At 44.7% G+C, this 20,055-nt stretch overlaps 1 protein-coding gene across 1 annotated transcript in view; it reads right to left on the reverse strand.

Annotated features, from left to right (window-relative positions):
• Positions 1–20,055, reverse strand: part of PRKAR2A (protein kinase cAMP-dependent type II regulatory subunit alpha) — a 103,700-nt gene that overhangs the window by 24,903 nt on the left and 58,742 nt on the right. Inside the window, exons 4-6 of the mRNA XM_050780944.1 lie at positions 19,553–19,636; positions 15,855–15,961; positions 5,493–5,646 (exon numbers count right to left, since the gene is read on the reverse strand). Of these exons, the coding sequence (XP_050636901.1) occupies positions 5,493–5,646; positions 15,855–15,961; positions 19,553–19,636 (345 nt within the window). The remainder of the gene's footprint in view (positions 1–5,492; positions 5,647–15,854; positions 15,962–19,552; positions 19,637–20,055) is intronic.

Raw genomic sequence — 20,055 nt, forward strand, 5'->3', positions numbered from 1 at the left:
CTGCCCACTATAAAAGCAGGAATGTAGGATCCAACTTGGAAAACTCAGTGACAACACCAGATCCTCCCTACTTCCACCTCAGAAGGCATTTCCAAGGCCTTGTGAGGTTGAAAGAAGTCAGGCTGGAGAGGACCTTCTGTGAGTTACTTTCCTAGAGGTGGTATTGGAGCTTTGAAAAAGTCTAGGCTTGCAAAGCAAGTGAATGAACAGGAGAAAAGTAGAGTCCAAAAGAACATCTTGATAGGTCACTGACCTATCAAGAAAGCAAGGAGAGGAGGAATGACTGCCAAAGGCAAGGAAATAGAAAGAACAGGAGTCTTAGGAAAGGAAGTCTCAGGAAAAGAGGGGTGGTGAGTGGCACCATGGCCATAGGGAGCTTGTGCCATCATTCTGTGAATACCCACCTTGTACCAGGCACTAAGGGAGTCGCTTCTCTTATGCCCATGTATTTAATCCTCATACCCCAGTCACAATGCAGGTGGTTTTACAGCTCAATATACAGTTTTCAATTTTCACTGAGACTTTCTCTTAGAGATTATCCAAGAATGGGTTATTTGGCTGGGTGCTGTGGCTCTTGCCTGTAATCCCAGCATTTTGGGAGGCCGAGGTGAGCAGATCACCTGAGGTCAGGAGTTCGAGACCAGTCTGGCCAACAAGGTGAAACTCCATTCCTACTAAAAATACAAAATTTGGTTTTTGGCCCAGAGCAAGATGGCCGAATAGGAGCAGCTCCAGCCTCCAGCTCCCAGCACGAGAGACACAGAGGACGGGTGATTTCTGCATTTTTTTTTTTTTTTTTTTTTTTTTGAGACGGAGTCTCACTCTGTCGCCCAGGCTGCAGTGCAGTGGCCGGATCTCAGCTCACTGCAAGCTCCGCCTCCCGGGTTCACGCCATTCTCCTGCCTCAGCCTCCCGAGTAGCTGAGACTACAGGCGCCCACCACCTCACCCGGCTAGTTTTTCGTACTTTTTAGTAGAGACGGGGTTTCACCGTGTTAGCCAGGATGGTCTCGATCTCCCGACCTCGTGATCCGCCCGTCTCGGCCTCCCAAAGTGCTGGGATTACAGGCTTGAGCCACCGCGCCCGGCCGATTTCTGCATTTTCAACTGTGGTACCGGGTTCATCTCACTGGGGAGTGCTGGACAATCAGTGCTAGTCAGCTGGTGCAGCCCGACCATCGAGAGGTGAAGCAGGGTGAGCCATCGCCTCACCTGGGAAGCGCAAGGGGGAAGGGAATCCCTTTTCCTAGCCAAGGGAAACTGAGACACACAACACCTGGAAAATCGGGTAACTCCCACCCTAATACTGTGCTTTACCAAGGGTCTTAGCAAACGGCACATCAGGAGATTATATCCCACACCTAGATGGGAGGGTCCCACGCCCACAGAGCCTCCCCCGTTGCTAGCACAGCAGTCTGAGATCTAACCGCAAGGCAGCAGCGAGGCTGGGGGAGGGGCGCCCACCACTGCTGAGGCTAAAGTAGGTAAATAAAGCCTCCAGGAAGCTCGAACTGGGTGGAGCCCACCACAGCTCAAGGGGGCCTGCCTGTCTCTGTAGACTCCACCTCTGGGGACAGGGCATAGCTAAACAAAAAGCAGCAGAAACCTCGGCAGAGGTAAATGCCCCTGTCTGACAGCTTTGAAGAGAGCAGTGGATCTCCCAGCACGGAGGTTGAGATCTGAGAACTGACAGTCTGCCTGCTCAAGTGGGTCCCTGACCCCTGAGTAGCCTAACTGGGAGACATCCCCCACTAGGTGCAGACTGACACCTCACACCTCACATGGCGGGGTACACCCCTGAGACGAAGCTTCCAGAGCAAGAATCACACAGCAACACTCGTTGTTCAGCAATATTCTATCTTCTGCAGCCTCTGCTGCTGATACCCAGGCAAACAGGGTCTGGAGTGGACCTCAAGCAATCTCCAACAGACCTACAGCTGAGGGTCCTGACTGTTATAAGGAAAACTAACAAACAGAAAGGACACCCACACCAAAACCCCATCAGTTCATCACAGTCATCAAAGACCAAAGGCAGATAAAACCACAAAGATGGGAAAAAAGCAGGGCAGAAAGGCTGGAAATTCAAAAAATCAGAGCGCATCTCCCCTTCCAAAGGAACGCAGCTCATCGCCAGCAACGGATCAAACTGGACGGAGAATGACTTTGATGAGTTGAGAGAAGAAGGCTTCAGTCAATCAAACTTCTCAGAGCTAAAGGAGGAACTGCGTAACCAGTGCAAAGAAACTAAAAATCTTGAAAAAAGAATGGAAGAATGGATAACTAGAATAATCAATGCAGAGAAGGCCATAAACGAACTGACAGAGATAAAAACCATGACACGAGAAATACGTGACAAATGCACAAGCTTCAGTAACCGACTCGATCAACTGGAAGAAAGAGTATCAATGATTGAAGATCAAATGAATGAAACGAAGCGAGAAGAGAAGTCTAGAGAAAAAAGAGGAAAAAGAAATGAACAAAGCCTCCAAGAAATATGAGATTATGTGAAAAAAACAAATCTACATCTGACTGGTGTGCCTGAAAGTGAGGGGGAAAATTGGAACCAAGTTGGAAAATACTCTTCAGGATATCATCCAGGAGAACTTCCCCAACCTAGTAAGGCAGGCCAACATTCAAATTCAGGAAATACAGAGAACGCCACAAAGATACTCCTCGAGAAGAGCAACTACAAGACACATAATTGTCAGATACACCAAAGTTGAAATGAAGGAAAAAATGTTAAGGGCAAACAGAGAGAAAGGTCAGGTTACCCACAAAGGGAAGCCCATCAGACTAACAGCAGATCTCTCAGCATAAACTCTCCAAGCCAGAAGAGAGTGGGGGCCAATATTCAACATTCTTAAAGAATTTTCAGGCCGGGCGCGGTGGCTCAAGCCTATAATCCCAGCACTTTGGGAGGCCGAGACGGGTGGATCACGAGGTCAGGAGATCGAGACCATCCTGGCTAACACGGTGAAACCCCGTCTCTACTAAAAAATACAAAAAACTAGCCATTTTTCAACCATTGTGGAAAACAGTATGGTGATTCCTTAAGGATCTAGAACTAGAAATACCATATGACCCAGCCATTGCATTACTGGGTATATACCCAAAGGAGTATAAATCATGCTGCTATAAAGACACATGCACACATATGTTTACTGCGGCACTATTCACAATAGCAAAGACTTGGAATCAACCCAAATGTCCATCAGTGACAGACTGGATTAAGAAAATGTGGCAAGGCCGGGCGCGGTGGCTCAAGCCTGTAATCCCAGCACTTTGGGAGGCCGAGACGGGCGGATCACGAGGTCAGGAGATCGAGACCATCCTGGCTAACACGGTGAAACCCCGTCTCTACTAAAAAATACAAAAAACTAGCCGGGCGAGGTGGCGGGTGCCTGTAGTCCCAGCTACTCGGGAGGCTGAGGCAGGAGAATGGCGTAAACCCGGGAGGCGGAGCTTGCAGTGAGCTGAGATCCGGCCACTGCACTCCAGCCTGGACCACAAAGCGAGACTCTGTCTCAAAAAAAAAAAAAAAAAAAAAAAAAAAAGAAAATGTGGCACATATACACCATGGAATACTATGCAGCCATAAAAAAAGGATGAGTTCGTGTCCTTTGTAGGGACATGGGTGCAGCTGGAAACCATCATTCTCAGCAAACTTTCACAAGAACAGAAAACCAAACACCGCGTGTTCTCACTCATAGGTGGGAATTGAACAATGAGATCACTTGGACAAAGTGCTGGGGTTACAGGAGTGAGCCACCACGCCCGGCCAATCTTTTACATTTTTAAAGTTTTATTTTATATTCCAAGATATGCCCTATTTGGGTGAATAGACTTGAAAAAAATGTTCATTCTGTTGTTGCTGTGTGCAGCGTTCTATAAATTTCACATAGCTTTTGTTAATTAATGGTGTTAAGTTCTTCTATATCCTAGCTGACACCAGCTGATTCTCTGTTTGTTCTTTTTTTTTTTTCATTTTGTTTTTGCTTTTGAGATGGAGTTTTGCTCGTTGAATGTACCTGTTGGCAGATCTGGATTTCAGGCTTTTCCAGCACCCCATCTGGGATATATGGGAACCCAGGAACTCACTGTCATGTCTTTCCTCAAGCCCCAATATCCCTAGATAGTCTGCCTTCTTTCCACCTTTCAGGGTCTTCCTGTGTTTGCTATATTATGTCCAGAGTGGTGTGTGTGTGTGTGTGTGTGTGTTTTGTGGTTTTTTTTTTTTTTTTTTTGAGACAGAGTCTGGCTCTGTCGCCCAGGCTGGAGTGCAGTGGCCGGATCTCAGCTCACTGCAAGCTCCGCCTCCCGGGTTCACGCCATTCTTCTGCCTCAGCCTCCCGAGTAGCTGGGACTACAGGTGCCACCACCACGCCCGGCTAATTTTTTGTATTTTTATTTTTAGTAGAGACGGGGTTTCACCGTGTTAGCCAGGATGGTCTTCATCTGCTGACCTCGTGATCCGCCCATCTCGGCCTCCCAAAGTGCTGGGATTACAGGCGTGAGCCACCGTACCCGGCCCGTGTGTGTTTTTAAGTGAGAACACTAGCATGCTATAGGGCTATTCCATCTTGGTCTGAACCAGTAGTTGGCACCAAGGCTTATTATTTTGTTTTATATTTTTTGAGATGGAGTCTTGCTCAGTCGCCCAGGCTAGAGTGCAGTGGCGTGATCTTGCCTCACTGCAACCTCCGCCTCCTGGGACTACAGGCACCCATCACCATGACTGCCTAATTTTCATATTTTTAGTAGAGACAGGGTTTCACCATGTTGCTCAGGCTGGTCTCGAACTCCTGACCTCAAGTGATCTTCCTGCCTTGGCTTCCCCAAGTATTGGGATTACAGGTGTGAGTCACCACACCTGGCCCCCCATTACTTATTATTCCCCTATACAAATCTATTCTCAAGTTTTTCAATCATTGAGTCCCAAGTGCGTGACCTATCCTTAAGTCACTATCTCTTTCAGGAGCACTCTTAATTTAACATCAGGATGTCACAATAAAGTGCTTTTTTTTTTTTTTTTTTTTGAGATGGAGTCTTGCTCTGTTGCCAGGCTGGAGTGCAGTGGTGTGATCTCGGCTCACTGCAAGCTCGGCCTCCCGGGTTCACGCCATTCTCCTGACTCAGCCTCCCGACTAGCTGGGACTACAGGCACCTGCCACCACGCCCGGCTAATTTTTTGTATTTTTAGTAGAGATGGGGGTTTCACCATGTTAGCCAGGATATCTCCTGACCTCATGATCTGCCTACCTCAGCCTCCCAAAGTGCTGGGATTACAGGCGTGAGCCACTGCCCAGCCCTAAAGTGCTCTTTCACGTCTTTAAAATGTGATTTCATTTGAGAAAATATGTTCATAATTTTATAATATCCATGTCTTTCAGATAACTGGCTGTAAGATATAGTGTAAATCAACAGCCTGAGGACAGAGACACAGAAAGGGAATTAATACTGTGCCTTGCAAGGGGAACAATTTCTCTCACTCACCAGTCCCCAGAGGGAGCCTTCTGAGGTAGCAACAATGGTAGCAGCTCTCGGGGTGTTGTACATCAGAGCTAGTTCTCCAAAACTGCCACGGTTGTCATATTGACCAACAGAGCGGGTTTGATTATCTTTTGTTACTAAAATGTCATAAGTTCCCCTAGAAGAATGACAAAAAATAATTTCATTAGTTACTTCTGATAATAAATGCTAAGAACTGGCAGGCACATATAAAAGAAAATGTTGTTTTAAGATATTACCAAAGGAACTTTGCTAATATATAAAAAACAACATATTTTCATATTTTGACTTTGTACTGTGTCCTATAACCTTGCTAAACTCATTTATTAATTCTAGTAGCCTTTCTGTGGCATTCTTGGAATTTTCTTTTTTTTTTTTTTTGAGACAGAGTCTTGCTCTGTCACCCAGGCTGGAGTGCAGCGGAGGGATCTTGGCTCACTGCAAGCTCCAACTCCCGGGTTCACGCCATTTTCATTCTCCTGCCTCAGCCTCCCGAGTAGCTGGGACTACAGGCACCCGCCCCCACGCCTGGCTAATTTTTTTGGTATTTTTAGTAGAGACAGGATTTCACCGTGTTAGCCAGGATGGTCTCGATCTCCTGACCTCGTGATCCATCTGCCTCGGCCTCCCAAAGTGCTGGGATTAAAGGCATGAACCACTATGCCCAGCCTAATCTTTTTTCTTTTAATAATATATAATATTGCCGGGCGCGGTGGCTCAAGCCTGTAATCCCAGCACTTTGGGAGGCCGAGACGGGTGGATCACGAGGTCAGGAGATTGAGACCATCCTGGTGAACACAGTGAAACCCCGTCTCTACTAAAACTACAAAAAACTAGCCGGGAGAGGTGGTGGGCGCCTGTAGTCCCAGCTACTCGGGAGGCTGAGGCAGGAGAATGGCGTGAACCCAGGAGGCGGAGCTTGCAGTGAGCTGAGATCCGGCCACTGCACTCCAGCCTGGGCGAAAGAGCGAGACTCCGTCTTAAATAAATAAATAAATAAATAAATAAATAAATAAATAAATAATATATAATATTTTACATAATTTATGGGGTACATGTGAGTGTTTTATCCATGCATAGAATGGGTGATGATTAAGTCAGGGTAACTGGGGTATCTATCACCTTGGGATATATGTCATTTCTATGTGTTGGTATCATTTTACGTCCTCTCTTCTACTAATAGTTCCTTTGAAATATGCAAAATATTGTCACCCAAGTATAGTCACCCTATCATGCTATAAAACATTAGAACTTGCTGGGTGCAATGGCTCACACCTGTAATTTCTGCACTTTAGGAAGCTAAACTGGGAGGGCTGTTTGAGCCCAGGAGTTTGAGACAATCCTGGGCAACGTATGGAGACTTGTCTCCACAAAAAGGAAAAAAAAAAAAGACACATTAAAATGTATCTCTTCTATCTAACTGTGTGTTTGTACCCATTAGCCAACTTCTCTTCATCCACCCACCACCCTTCTCAGTTTCTGGTATATATCATTGTATTCTCTATATCTATGGTATCAGTGTTCTTTAGCACTCTCATGTGAGCGAGAACATGTGGTATTTGTCTTCCTGTGCCTATCTAACTTAATATAGCAACCTCCATGTTGCTACAAATGACATGATTTCCTTCTTTTTTATGGTCAAATAGTATTTCATTGTGTATCTATGTCACATTTTTTCTTCCTTCCTTTTTTCCTTGCCTCCCTCCCTCCCTCTCTTCCTTTTCTTTGCCTTATTGCATTGACTATAACCTCCAATACAATATTAAGTGGAAATGGTGAAAGCAAACATTGTTGCCTTATTCTGAGTTGTAAGAAAAAAACAACTTTTCGGCCGTGGTGACTCACACCTGTAATCCCAGCACTTTGGGAGGCCAAGACGGGCAGATCACGAGGTCAGATCAAGACCATCCTGGCTAACACGGTGAAACCCCGTCTCTACTAAAAATACAAAAATTAGCCGGGTGTGGTGGCGGGCGCCTGTAGTTCCAGCTACTCAGGAGGCTGAGGCAGGAGAATGGCGTGAACCTGGGAGGTGGAGCTTGCAGTGAGCCAAGATCGCGCCACTGCACTCCAGCTTGGGCGACAGAGCAAGACTCTGTCTCAAAAAACAAAAAAACAAAAGAAAAAAAAAGAGAAACACAATTTTTCACCATTAAATATGATGTTAGCTGTAAGTTTTTAATAAATGCCTTTAGTCTAGTTAGGGAAAGTTATTTTTGTTGCTAGTTTACTGAGCATTTTTTTTTTTTTTTTTTTTTTTGAGACGGAGTCTCGCTCTGTCGCCCAGGCTGGAGTGCAGTGGCCGGATCTCAGCTCACTGCAAGCTCCGCCTCCCGGGTTCGGGCCATTCTCCTGTCTCAGCCTCCCGAGTAGCTGGGACTACAGGCGCCCGCCACCTCGCCCGGCTAGTTTTTTGTATTTTTTAGTAGAGACGGGGTTTCACCGTGTTAGCCAGGATGGTCTCGATCTCCTGACCTAGTGATCCGCCCGTCTCGGCCTCCCAAAGTGCTGGGATTACAGGCTTGAGCCACCGCGCCCGGCCTACTGAGCATTTTCATCACAAAAAGATGTTGAGTTTTGTCAAATGTTTTGCTGTAGATATTGAAATGAGTGCATGGGTTTTCTTTCATAGTCTCTTGAAAATCAGGATACAACCAATTAAAATAAAGAAAGCAGGTTGGGCACAGTGGCTCAAGCCTGTAATCCCAGCACTTTGGGAGGCTGAGGTGGGTGGATCACCTGAGGTCAGGAGTCCGAGACCAGCCTGGCCAACCTGGTGAAACCCCGTCTCTACTAAAAATACAAAAATTAGCTAGGTGGGTGACGGGTGCCTGTAATCCCAGCTACTCGGGAGGCTGAGGCAGGAGAATCACTTGAAACCAGGAGGTAGAGGGTTGCAGTCAGCCGAGATTACGTCATTGCACCCTAGCCTGGGCGACAGAAAGAGGCTCTGCCTCAAAAAAAAAAAAAAAATGCAAACGATACAATTATTTATCTATTGATTGGCAATAATTGCTAAAAAAACAAAAAATTCAGAACTGACAAGCATTTGCAGAAATAGGCACTTTCAACATACCACTGAGGGAAACATAAACTTTTCAGTTTCTGCAAGATAATTAAAACATATAGCAAACGCCTTAAAAAGACCCTTTGATACAGCAATTCCATTTCTAGTCATTCCAAAAGAGACAATCAAAGATACTGCAAAAGGTTTAATTGCAGGGATTTCACCAGGTAATATTTATAATAGTAAAAACTATAAGTAATTTCATCTGCTAATAATAGGAGATGGGTCAAATACATGTTTCTATCTATATTACAGAGTCATTAAAAATAATGACAGAGGCCAGGTGTGGTGGCTCATGCCTGTATATAAAATAATAATGACAGAGTATGGCTGCACAGTGGCTCACCTGTAGTCCCAGCACCTTGGGAGGCTGAGGCAGACACATCACCTGAGGTCAGGAGTTTGAGACCAGCCTGGCCAACATGGTAAAACTCTGTCTCTACTAAAAATACAAAAATTAGCTGGGCATGGTGGCATGTGCCTGTAATCCCAGCTACTCAGGAGGCTGAGGCAGAAGAATCACTTGAACTTGGGAGGCAGAGGTTATAGTGAGCCGAGATCACACCATTGCACTCCAGCCTGGGCGGCAGAGTGAGACTCTATCTCAAAATAATAATAATAGTAACAGAATAATACTATAATCCCTGACATGCTTAAAACAGATTTTAAAAAATTAAATCACACAACAATGTATGATTTAATATTAAAAAAAAGTATGTAAAGATAACTCCATTAGTCGACTCCATTTTTGATGTTTGATTGTTGACAGCTTTCAAACCCTTCCTCTTCTGCCCCACATCTGGGCAAGCTGATAAGAAAGCCTGGTGCTGATGGGGAGTTCAATCAACACAAATGCCAGCCCCTGTGTAAGAGTACCCTCACCTAATCTCACCTTCTAACCACCATAAATCCCAAGACAGTCACCTCGCCTGCTATCTAAAGTCATTTTTGGATCCGTCTGGGAGGCTGCCCTGCTCTAAAATGGCTCAACATGTGAGTAATAAACCTTTTCATACCATTTTAGTGTATCATCAGTCTTGACATCTTTTTTTTTTTTTTTTGAGACGGAGTCTCGCTCTGTCACCCAGGCTGGAGTGCAGTGGCCGGATCTCGGCTCACTGCAAGCTCCGCCTCCCGGGTTCACGCCATTCTCCTGCCTCAGCCTCCTGAGTAGCTGGGACTACAGGCGCCCGCCACCTCGCCCGGCTAGTTTTTTGTATTTTTTAGTAGAGACGGGGTTTCACCGTGTTAACCAGGATGGTCTCGATCTCCCGACCTCGTGATCCGCCCGTCTCGGCCTCCCAAAGTGCTGGGATTACAGGCTTGAGCCACCGCGCCCGGCCCAGTCAGTCTTGACATCTTAACCAAATTTTGGGTGAGGTATCTGATCTCAACAGTAAAGCATGGAAAAAATAATGGAATCATATACTGGTAATCAGATTATGCCTAAATTAATTTCTATCCGGTTTGTATTTTATTTATTTATTTATTTTTTTTGAGTCAGAGTCTTGCCCTGTTGCCCAGGCTGGAGTGCAGTGGCGCAATCTCAGCTCACTACAAGCTCCGCCTCCCGGGTTCACGCCATTCTACTGCCTCAGCCTCCCAAGTAGCTGGGATTACAGGCACCTGCCACCATGCCCGGCTAATTTTTTGTATTTTTAGTAGAGATAGGGTTTCACCGTGTTAGCCAGGATGGTCTCGATCTCCTGATCTTCTGATCCACCCGCCTCGGCCTTCCGAAGTGCTGGGATTACAAGTGTGAGCCACCGCACCTGGCCTTTTTATTTTTTTATATTCTAAATTTCCTACAAAGAACTTCCATCTGTCTGATAAAATCACTAAATATCACGTATTAAAAGAAAAGCAGAGAATGTGCCACCAACCCTGCTTTCAGGGGAGCTTACCACTCAGTAGGGAAGCTGACCTGTCCTAGGCCTTTATAGACAAGGTAAAATAAGGTTATAAATACGAAACATGGAATTCAGTGTTTTTAGTGTCTCCTCCAGACACTAGCATTTAACTTTGGGAGTGACACGAACTCATTTCAGGCAGCAGCACTGCAGAGAGCCTCTCTTGACCTTTCCCATTCAGGTCCTCCTCTAAATAACGGGGCCTATGTTTTTATCATTGTTGTTACCACCACATTATGTAATAATTATCTATTGAACGGTCTGTCTCTCCAACTTGACCATGAACTTTTTGAGGCCAGGAACTGTACCTTTTCACTTGAACGATAGTCTTTCTTTATTGTTTCGTAGAGACAGGGGTCTCACTATGTTGCCCAGGTTAGTCTTGGACTCCTGGCCTCAAGTAATCCATATCGGCCTCCAAAAGTGCTGGGATTACAGGTGTGAGCCACTGTGCTCAGCCCTTTCCTATTTGTTCATCACCACATTCTTTTTTCTTTTCTTTTTATTCTGAGACAGGGTCTCATTTTGTTCCCCAGGCTAGAGTGCAGTGTTATGATCACTGCCCACTGGAGACTCAACCTCTTGGGATCTAGTGATCCTCCCACCTCAGCCTTCCAATTAGCTGGGGACTACAGGCATGCACCACCATGCCTGGGTAATTTCTTAAAAAATGGTTTTTTGTGCGATTTTGTTTTGTTTTTTTGAGACAGAGTCCCGCTCTGTCACCCAGCCTGGAGTACAGTGGCATGATCTCCGCTCACTGCAACCTCTGCCTCCCGGGTTCAAGTTATTCTCCTGCCTCAGCCTCCCGAGTAGCTGGGACTACAGGTGCATGTCACCATGCTCAGCTAATTTTTTTATTTTTAGTAGAGATGGGGTTTCACCATGTCAGCCAGGATATTCTCGACATCTTGACCTTGTGATCTGCCCACCTCAGCCTCCCAAAGTGCTGGGATTACAGGCGCCCGGCCTGCATTTTTTTTTTGAGATGTAATTTCACTATTGTTGCCCAGGCTGGAATGCAATGGCATGATCTCGGCTCACTGCAACCTCCATCTCCCAGGTTGAAGCAATTCTCCTGCCTCAACCTCCCAAGTAGCTGGGATTACAGGTGCCCGCCACCACATCCAGCTAATTTTTTGTATTTTTAGTAGAGACGAGGTTTCGCCATGTTGGCCAAGCTGGTCTCAAACTCCTGACCTCAAGTGCTCTGCCCACCTGGGTCTTCTAAAGTGCTGGAATTACAGGCGTGAGCCACCGTGCCCAGCCTAAAAAAATGTTTTGTAGAGTTAAGGTTTCACTGTCTTGCTCAGGCAATCCTGGGCTCAGGCAATCCTCCCACCTTGGCCTCCCAAAGTGCTGGGATTGCAGGTGTGAATCACTGTGCCAGGCCCTTATTCACCACTTTCACTGTACAAAGAATAATCCCTTTTGTTTACATATGAAATAAATCATTCCCTATGTACAAAGGCATTTCAGTCTTTTTTTTTTTTTTTTTTTTTTTTTTTTTGAGACGGAGTCTCGCTGTGTCTCCCAGGCTGGAGTGCAGTGGCGTGATCTTGGCTCACTGCAAGCTCCGCCTCCCGGGTTCATGCCATTCTCCCGCCTCAGCCTCCCAAGTAGCTGAGACTACAGGCGCCCGCCACCACGCCCGGCTAGTTTTTTGTATTTTTAGTAGAGACAGGGTTTCACCATGTTAGCCAGGATAGTCTCGATCTCCTGACCTCGTGATCCACCCGCCTCGGCCTCCCAAAGTGCTGGGATTACAGGCTTGAGCCACTGCGCCCGGCGGCATTTCAGTCTTTAAGTTGTGGACATGTACAGGTGGATGCTTATTTCTCAGATCATAAGTGCCCAATGGGACCTCTGTCATGGTGGTGGAGGACATGGCAAGGCAAAGGGGAAAGGTGGCTGCTTGAAGTGGTAATACAATTTTATTATATTATAAAAATAGACCTGGCATGGGGTGGCTCACACCTGTAATCCCAGCACTTTGGGAGGCTGAGGCAGGTGGATCTCTTGAGGTCAGGAGTTCAAGACCAGCCTGGCCAACCCCATCTCTACTAAAATACAAAAATTAGCTGGGAGTGGTGGCAGGTGCCTGTAATCCCAGCTACTCAGGAGGCTATGGCAGGAGAATCATTTGAATGCGGGAGGTGGAGGTTGTAGTTAGCCAGGACTGCACCACTACACTCCAGCCTGGGCAACAGAGCAAGACTCTAACTCAAAATAAATAAATAAATAAAATAAAATAAATACAGTTTTATATTATATTTATAATTTTATTTTAAAACTATTCTGGGCTGGGTGCAGTGGCTCATGCCCGTAATCTCAGCACTTTGGGAGGCTGAGGTGGGCGGATCACAAGGTCAGGAGATCGAGATCATCGTGGCCAACATGGTGAAACCCTGTCTCTACTAAAAATACAAAAATTAGCTGGGCGTGGTGGCACACACCTGTAGTACCAGCTACTCAGGATGCTGAGGCAGGAGAATCACTTGAGCCTGGGAGGCGGGGGTTGCAGTGAGCCGAGACCATGCCACTGCACTCCAGCCTTGCGACAGAGTAAGACTCTGTTCCCCTAAAAAACAAAACAAAACAAAACAAGGAAACTTATTCTGTCATTACTTGTAGAATTTCTGTGTAAGAAGTATTAGTATAAAAGATGAAGACAAAAGTCTGTTCTCTGAGAAGATATTATTTATGTCATCTTTACTCTAAATCAGCATTTAGAGTAAAGAAAACATTTCCTTTAAGTGTAATAATTTGTCACAGGTAGCAAGAACCCAAAGGTTACTCAAGGAGGGACAGCATTTTCTGTTCAAGAATCTAAATAAGAAAAGGCTCAAGAAGAAAGGCAACCAATGAATCTACCACAGCTATTTGATGGAGATTAAAAGAATTTTAAAAATGAGGAGAATTAGAAAAATTTGAATAAGGTGCATATACTATATGTAGTATTGTATAAATGTTAATTTGTGTTTTTTATAATTGTTCTGTACTAAAGTAAGAGAATATCCTTTTTAGGAAATGCACACTGGGGTATTCAGAGATAACAGGGCATTATATCTGCAATTTACTCTCCAACAACTTTTTTTTTGGTGGTGGTAGGGACGAAGTCTCACTCTGTCACCCAGGCTGGAGTGCAATGGCACAATCTCAGCTCAAGGCAACCTCTGCCTTGTGGGTTCAAGTGATTCTCCTGCCTCAGCCTCCCAAGTAGCTGGGATCACAGGCGTGCTCAATTTTTTTTTTTTTTGAGACGGAGTTTCGCTCTGTCTCCCAGGCTGGAGTGCAGTGGTGCGATCTCAGCTCACTGCAAGCTCCGCCTCCCGGGTTTACGTCATTCTCCTGCCTCAGCCTCCTGAGTAGCTGGGACTACAGGCACCGCCACCACGCCCGGCTAATTTTTTGTATTTTTAGTAGAGATGGGGTTTCACCGTGTTAGCCAGGATGGTCTCGATCTCCTGACCTCGTGATCCGCCCGTCTCGGCCTCCCAAAGTGCTGGGATTACAGGCCTGAGCCACTGCGCCCGGTTTTTTTTTTTTTTTTTTTTTGTATTTTTAGTAGAGCTGGGGTTTCACCACGTTGGCCAGGCTGGTTTCGAACTCCTGACCTCAAGTGATCCACCCACCTCAGCCTCCCAAAATGCTGGGATTACAGGCGTGAGCCACCGCGCCCTTCCTTGTCAACAATTTAATGAAGCAAAGGGAGAACACTAACCTGGGGAACCTGTATTTATAATTTTTTTTTCTTTTTTTTTTTGAGACCGGTCTCACTCTCACCCAGGCTAGAGTGCAGTGGCACTATCTCGGCTCACTGTAACCTCCCCCTCCCAGGTTCAAGCGATTCTCCTGCCTAAGCCTCCCAAGTAGCTGTGATTACAGGCACACACCACCATGTCCAACTAATTTTTGTTTTTGTTTTTGAGACAAAGTTTCACACTGTTGCCCAGGCTGGTGTGCAGTGGGGCGATCTCAGCTTGCTGCAGCCTCTGCCTCCCAGGTTCACACGATTCTCCTGCCTCAGCTTCCTGAGTAGCTGGGACTACAGGCGTGCGCCACCATGCCCAGCTAATTTTTGTATTTTTAGTAGAGACAGGGTTTCACTATGTTGGCCAGGCTGGTCTTGAACTCCTGACCTCGTGATCCACCCGCGTCGGCCTCCCAAAGTGCTGGGATTACAGGCATGAGCCACTGTGCCTGGGCAATTTTTGTATTTTTTTTTTTAGTAGAGATGGACTTTCACCACATTGGCCAGGCTGGTCTCGAACTCCAGACCTCAAGTGATCCACCTGCCTCAGCCTCTCAAAATGCTGGGATTACAGGCATGAGTCACTGCACCAGGCCTCTGATACATTTTTTGTACTATTTGTTTAACTTTTCTGTAACTCTGAAATTACTTCGAGATAAAAAAATTATTTTTGTTTCCTTTTTATTATCTAGCTCCAAAAACCATTTTATTTTTAAATTAATGGAAGATATCAGGTGAAGCAATATCTTATTGATGTTAAACTCTTAATGAGAGTGCTTCTTTCAGGACTAAGGGGATCAGGATACCTACCTCACTGCCACCAGCCAAAGAGGATACTAAGCTCAAGAGGTTAGGACACAGTAAGGTGAGCAGGCCAAGCCCAAATATTTCATTTTTTCCTAATACTTACATCTGAGCCAGAGGGGTTAAGGTCAGGGCAGCATATTAATGAGTAAAATCAGGCTCGAATATGAAGATTCAAACAACTATAGCACCATGGCTAATTCTTCAGGGAATCAATTCACTTGACACTGGCAAATAACATGTTTATAAAGCACACCCTGCACTGTAAAGAAGACTTTCTTTTTTCTTTTTTTTTTTTGAGACGGAGTCTTGCTCTGTTGCCCAGCTAGAGTGCAGTGGTGGGGTCTCAGCTCACTGCAACCACCTTCGCCTCCTGGGTTCAAGCGATTCTCCAGCCTCAGCCTCCCAAGCAGCTGGGATTACAGGCATGCACCGCCACATCCGGCTAATTTTTGTATTTTTAGTAGATACGGGGTTTCACCATATTGGCCAGGCTGGTCTCGAACCCCTCACCTCAAGTAATCCACTGGCCTTGGCCTCCCAAAGTACTGGGATTACAGGCGTGAGCCACCGCACCTGGCCTAAAGGAGACTTTCCACTCTAGATGATTGCTCTTCAAATATGAGTTGTGCTGAGAACTCAGGACAGCACTGGTAGAGAGGGACAAGCTGTGGACTCTCACAAGGCTTTGGGAAGCTTTTTCACTTGGCCCTAAGCCTCTCTGGGCTGAATACAGAATAGGATAAAGCATCTGCACTGATTCATGAATCCGATTAAGTGTGGCCACACAATTCCAAAGCTCCATCTCCTACCGTTCTATGACATAAAAGTTGTCTCCATCATCTCCTTGGTCAATGACATGCTCATCAGCTTTGACTATCCTTTCAAACATGGCATCAAGAACTTGAGAAAGTTGTTCCTGCAGGGTATGCACAAGAAGGAAAAATAGCCTTACATATGCTGCAAAAAAGCAGTGACCATAATTATCTCAATTTGTGACTATATAACAGAAGTCCCCACATTCAAACAGAAACCTAAAGGTTGTCTGAAACAAATGCTTTCCTGGGACCATTCAGCTTTGCACCTCCATGTACCTCAGCAGACAGCAAATTGGCAAGTCTTCTGAGGCAGTATTGTTTTGAAAAAGCTTCCCACAATTTACGCAAAAATATTGACTATCACCTGCCTGATGGTTCCACTATGTTACGTGTAAAGCCATATGCTGCCACCTTCCTACAGGTGTTGATCTTAACAGGATCATCAGATCTAAAGGACTGCTGTGGCTTAGAGGTTATCTTTTGGAATAGCACAACTGCTTTTGACTAGCAAAACTGGTCACTTAACCTCGCTGAGCTTCAGTATCTTTTTTTTTCTTTTTTTCTAGAGACAGAGTCTCACTCTGTTGCCCAGGCTGGAGTTCAGTGGTGTGATCTCAGCTCACTGCAACCTCTACCTCCTGAGTTCAAGCAATTCTCCTGCCTCAGCTGCCTGAGTAGCTGGGACTACAGGCCTGCACCATCACGCCTGGCTAATGTTTATATTTTTAGTAGAGATGGGGTTCTGCCATGTTGGCCAGGCAGGTCTCAAACTCCTGACCTCATGTGATCCGCCCACCTTGGCTTCCCAAAGTGCTAGAATTACAGGCGTGAGCCACCACGCCCAGTGAACTTCAGTTTCAAAAAGGGTATAACAAAGATTCCAGGTTATCAATTTTTATGACCAAAGGAGAAAAACCTAGGAAGTATTTACGAAACAACAGATACTCAATAAATGAGATTATAAGACAGCTAATACTGCTTCATTTGCATACAGCACATACAATTACTTACTACTATTGCCTGCCATAACCAGACATCAACTATGTCTATAAGTATAATGAAAAGAAAATAATACTATTAAATTCTATGAAACAATGGTCTCAGTCTAGGGCCAGCATCCCTGTCAGACAGGGAGATCAGTGATTATTAGGGAGTCACTAAAGAATACCAGGTTCAATTAAAAAAAGAGACTTTCTCTTTGGAGGAATGTAGACTGAAGACCTGGAAAAAGAATAATTTTATGACTGCATAATTCCAGGTGAGTTTATGTTCTATCAGAGTGACTGTACTACTACGATAATTGAGTATCACCAAAAAGTATATTTAGTTCCATGTGAGTTGAATACTGTATAAGCTGACAAATAGGCTTGCAATTGACGTGTTACCCACATTCACTGGAATGTGAGCCCAGCGTTGCCAGAAATCTCCTATTTAAATGCTGGCAATAAATTTAAATTTTCATGTACAATACAGAACAAACACAGACATCTGTACCTAGCCTGTGGATTGCCTGCTGGAAGCCTCTTGTTCTATGTCACTTTTCTTCTTCTAGTCTGTACTCTTCAAACACATGTGTCATGAGATATAGAATAAAAGGGGTGGAAGGGGAGCATTTCTAGGTTAGAGGAGACTAAAATAACAACATGACAACCAAACAAAACACAGTAAGTCCTCACTTAAAGTGGTTGATAGGTTCTTGAAAACTGTGACTATAAGCAAAACAATGTATAGAAGGTCCTCAAATAACACAGTTATAACACTGATGAGGGAAAAAAAAAGGTTCCATTATAGGTTGTTTTGCTTAAAGTTACAGTTTCCAAGACTACCAACAATGTTGAAGTACTTACTGCATGTGATTCAGAGATGGTAATCTATGAACCAGGAAGTGGGTTCCTGGTCAGACACCAACTCTGCTGGCACCTTGAGCTTGGATTTCCCAGACTCCAGAACTATGAGAAATTTCCACTGTTTATAAACTACCCAGGTTATGATATTTTGTTATAGCAGCCCAAATGTACTAGGACACCCATCAGGAGATAGCCCTTGTTCTTTATTTCTACCACGAAGAGAGGGAGGACAGGCCCAGGTCACGGATCCTATGCTAGGCCCTGCAGAAACACACCATTCTCAAGCAGCACTTATCACATACTGTGGTAAGCCAGTGGGTTAACTATTATCAATGAAGGGAACTACATACCAGCATCTTCAGAAAAATCAATCTCTTTGTAGGATAAATTCAGACCTCCAAACTAAACCAGGGTCATGCAAATCTGAGCATTTCCTTGCAACATGACAAAATTGCATGCTCTTCAAATTATCAGTTTTGTCTTGGAGAAAGTGCCAAAGCAGCTCAGAAAAATACAGCAGTCCTCCTCTTATCCATGGGGAATATGTTCCAAGGGGATATGTGGATGTCTGAAACCACAGATAGTGTTGAACCCCATTGCTGTCAATTGGAAAACATTTCTGTTCGTATCTTCCACCCACAAATGTAATGCCTTTTCCATCTTAACCAAATACTTAACACGCACTGTGGCTGTAACTTGGGCAGTTTGAGGTGCGACAGCAAAACTAGCAGAAATTTCTTTTTCCTTCTTCACAGTTTTACAGATAGAAGATTCATTCTTATATATATATATATTTTTTTTTTGATTTTGAGATGGGAGTCTTGCTCTGTCACCCAGACTGGAGTGCAATGGTGTGATCTCAGCTCACTGCAACCTCCGCCTCCTGGATTCAAGCAGTTCTCCTGCCTCAGCCTCCTGAGTAGCTGGGATTACAGGTGCACACTACCACACCTGGCTAATTTTTGTATTTTTAGTAGAGACGGAATTTCACTATGTTGGCCAGGCTGGTCTTGAACTCCACCCACCTCAGCCTCCCAGAGTGCTAGGATTACAGGCATGAGCCACCGCACTCAGCCAGAAGATTCATTCTTATCATAGATCTCTGCAACCTCGGTATACAATTTCTTTCTCCCACCCTCCCTCTCTCCCTTCCTTTCTTCCTTCCTTCCTTTTCTTTCTTTCTCTCTTCCCTTCTCTCTCTCCCTCTTTCTATCTCACCCTTTCTTTTCTTTCTTTTCTCTCTCTCTCTTTCTTCCTTTCTTTCCTTAAATTTCTCTCATCTTTTCACTTAAAGGAAGCATTTTATGGCTTCTTTTTGGCATATCCGAATTGCCAGCATTGCTTCTCTTGTGCTTTGGGGCCATTATTAAGTAAAATAAGGGTTACGTGAATATGAGTACTGCTAGATGGTGACTAAGTGACTAATGGGCAGGTGGCATATATGGCATGAATACACTGGGATAAAGTGATGATTTGTGTTCTAGGTGATAGCAGAGCAGGACAGTATGAGATTCATCACACTACTCGGAACGGCATGCCTTTTAAAACTTAGGAATTATTTCTGGAATTCTCCATTTAGTATTTTTGGGCTGTTGTTGACTATGGGTAACTGAAACCCTGGAAAGCAAAAACCAAGGATAAGGGGGACTACTGCACTAAAAGGCATCTAAAAGATCATGTCTGGGTTAAAGTGGTCAATACAATGAAACATTTGTATGTAAGATGAATCTAAGGTTTATGCTTAATACGGCTATGGTTAGGATGCTAAAAATTAAAGTTTAAGTGACAAATAGGAGCAAAGCTAAAAGATCATTATAATAAAAATACTTTAGAAATCAATGTTACCTGATCGAGATTTTTGAAAAGGAGAATATCTTTGCAAGCTTCCTGAAGTCTGCATCTCTGTTCATCAGTTTTAGGATGAATCACCTGCCAATCCAAATAAAACCATGGAAATTGTTTTATTCCATTTTAACATAACCACCTAAAGACTGGTATATTTCTTTCTCCAAAAAGTGGGAAAAATAAAGAGCATGGTTTCTGTAATTTTAATTTTACATAAATATCAAGCTGCATGCTGAAGGTGGAGGGGCAATGTAATATAGAGGTGAAAAGCACCAGCCCTGAAGCCACCTGCTGACTACGTGGCTGGCAGCAAGTGAGCTGTCCCCTGGGAGCCTCAGGATCTTCATCCATAAAGCAGAGGCTTATAAATTTGTTCATTAAACAAATATTGAGCATCTACTCAAAAAAAAAAAAAAAAAAGTACATCATTTAATCTGACCAGAAATAATAGATGTTAAAAGTGTTGGCCAGGCGAGGTGGCTCATGCCTGTAATCCCAACACT

This window comes from Macaca thibetana, chromosome 2 (genome assembly GCF_024542745.1).
Source record: "Macaca thibetana thibetana isolate TM-01 chromosome 2, ASM2454274v1, whole genome shotgun sequence".
Lineage (NCBI taxonomy): Eukaryota > Metazoa > Chordata > Mammalia > Primates > Cercopithecidae > Macaca > Macaca thibetana.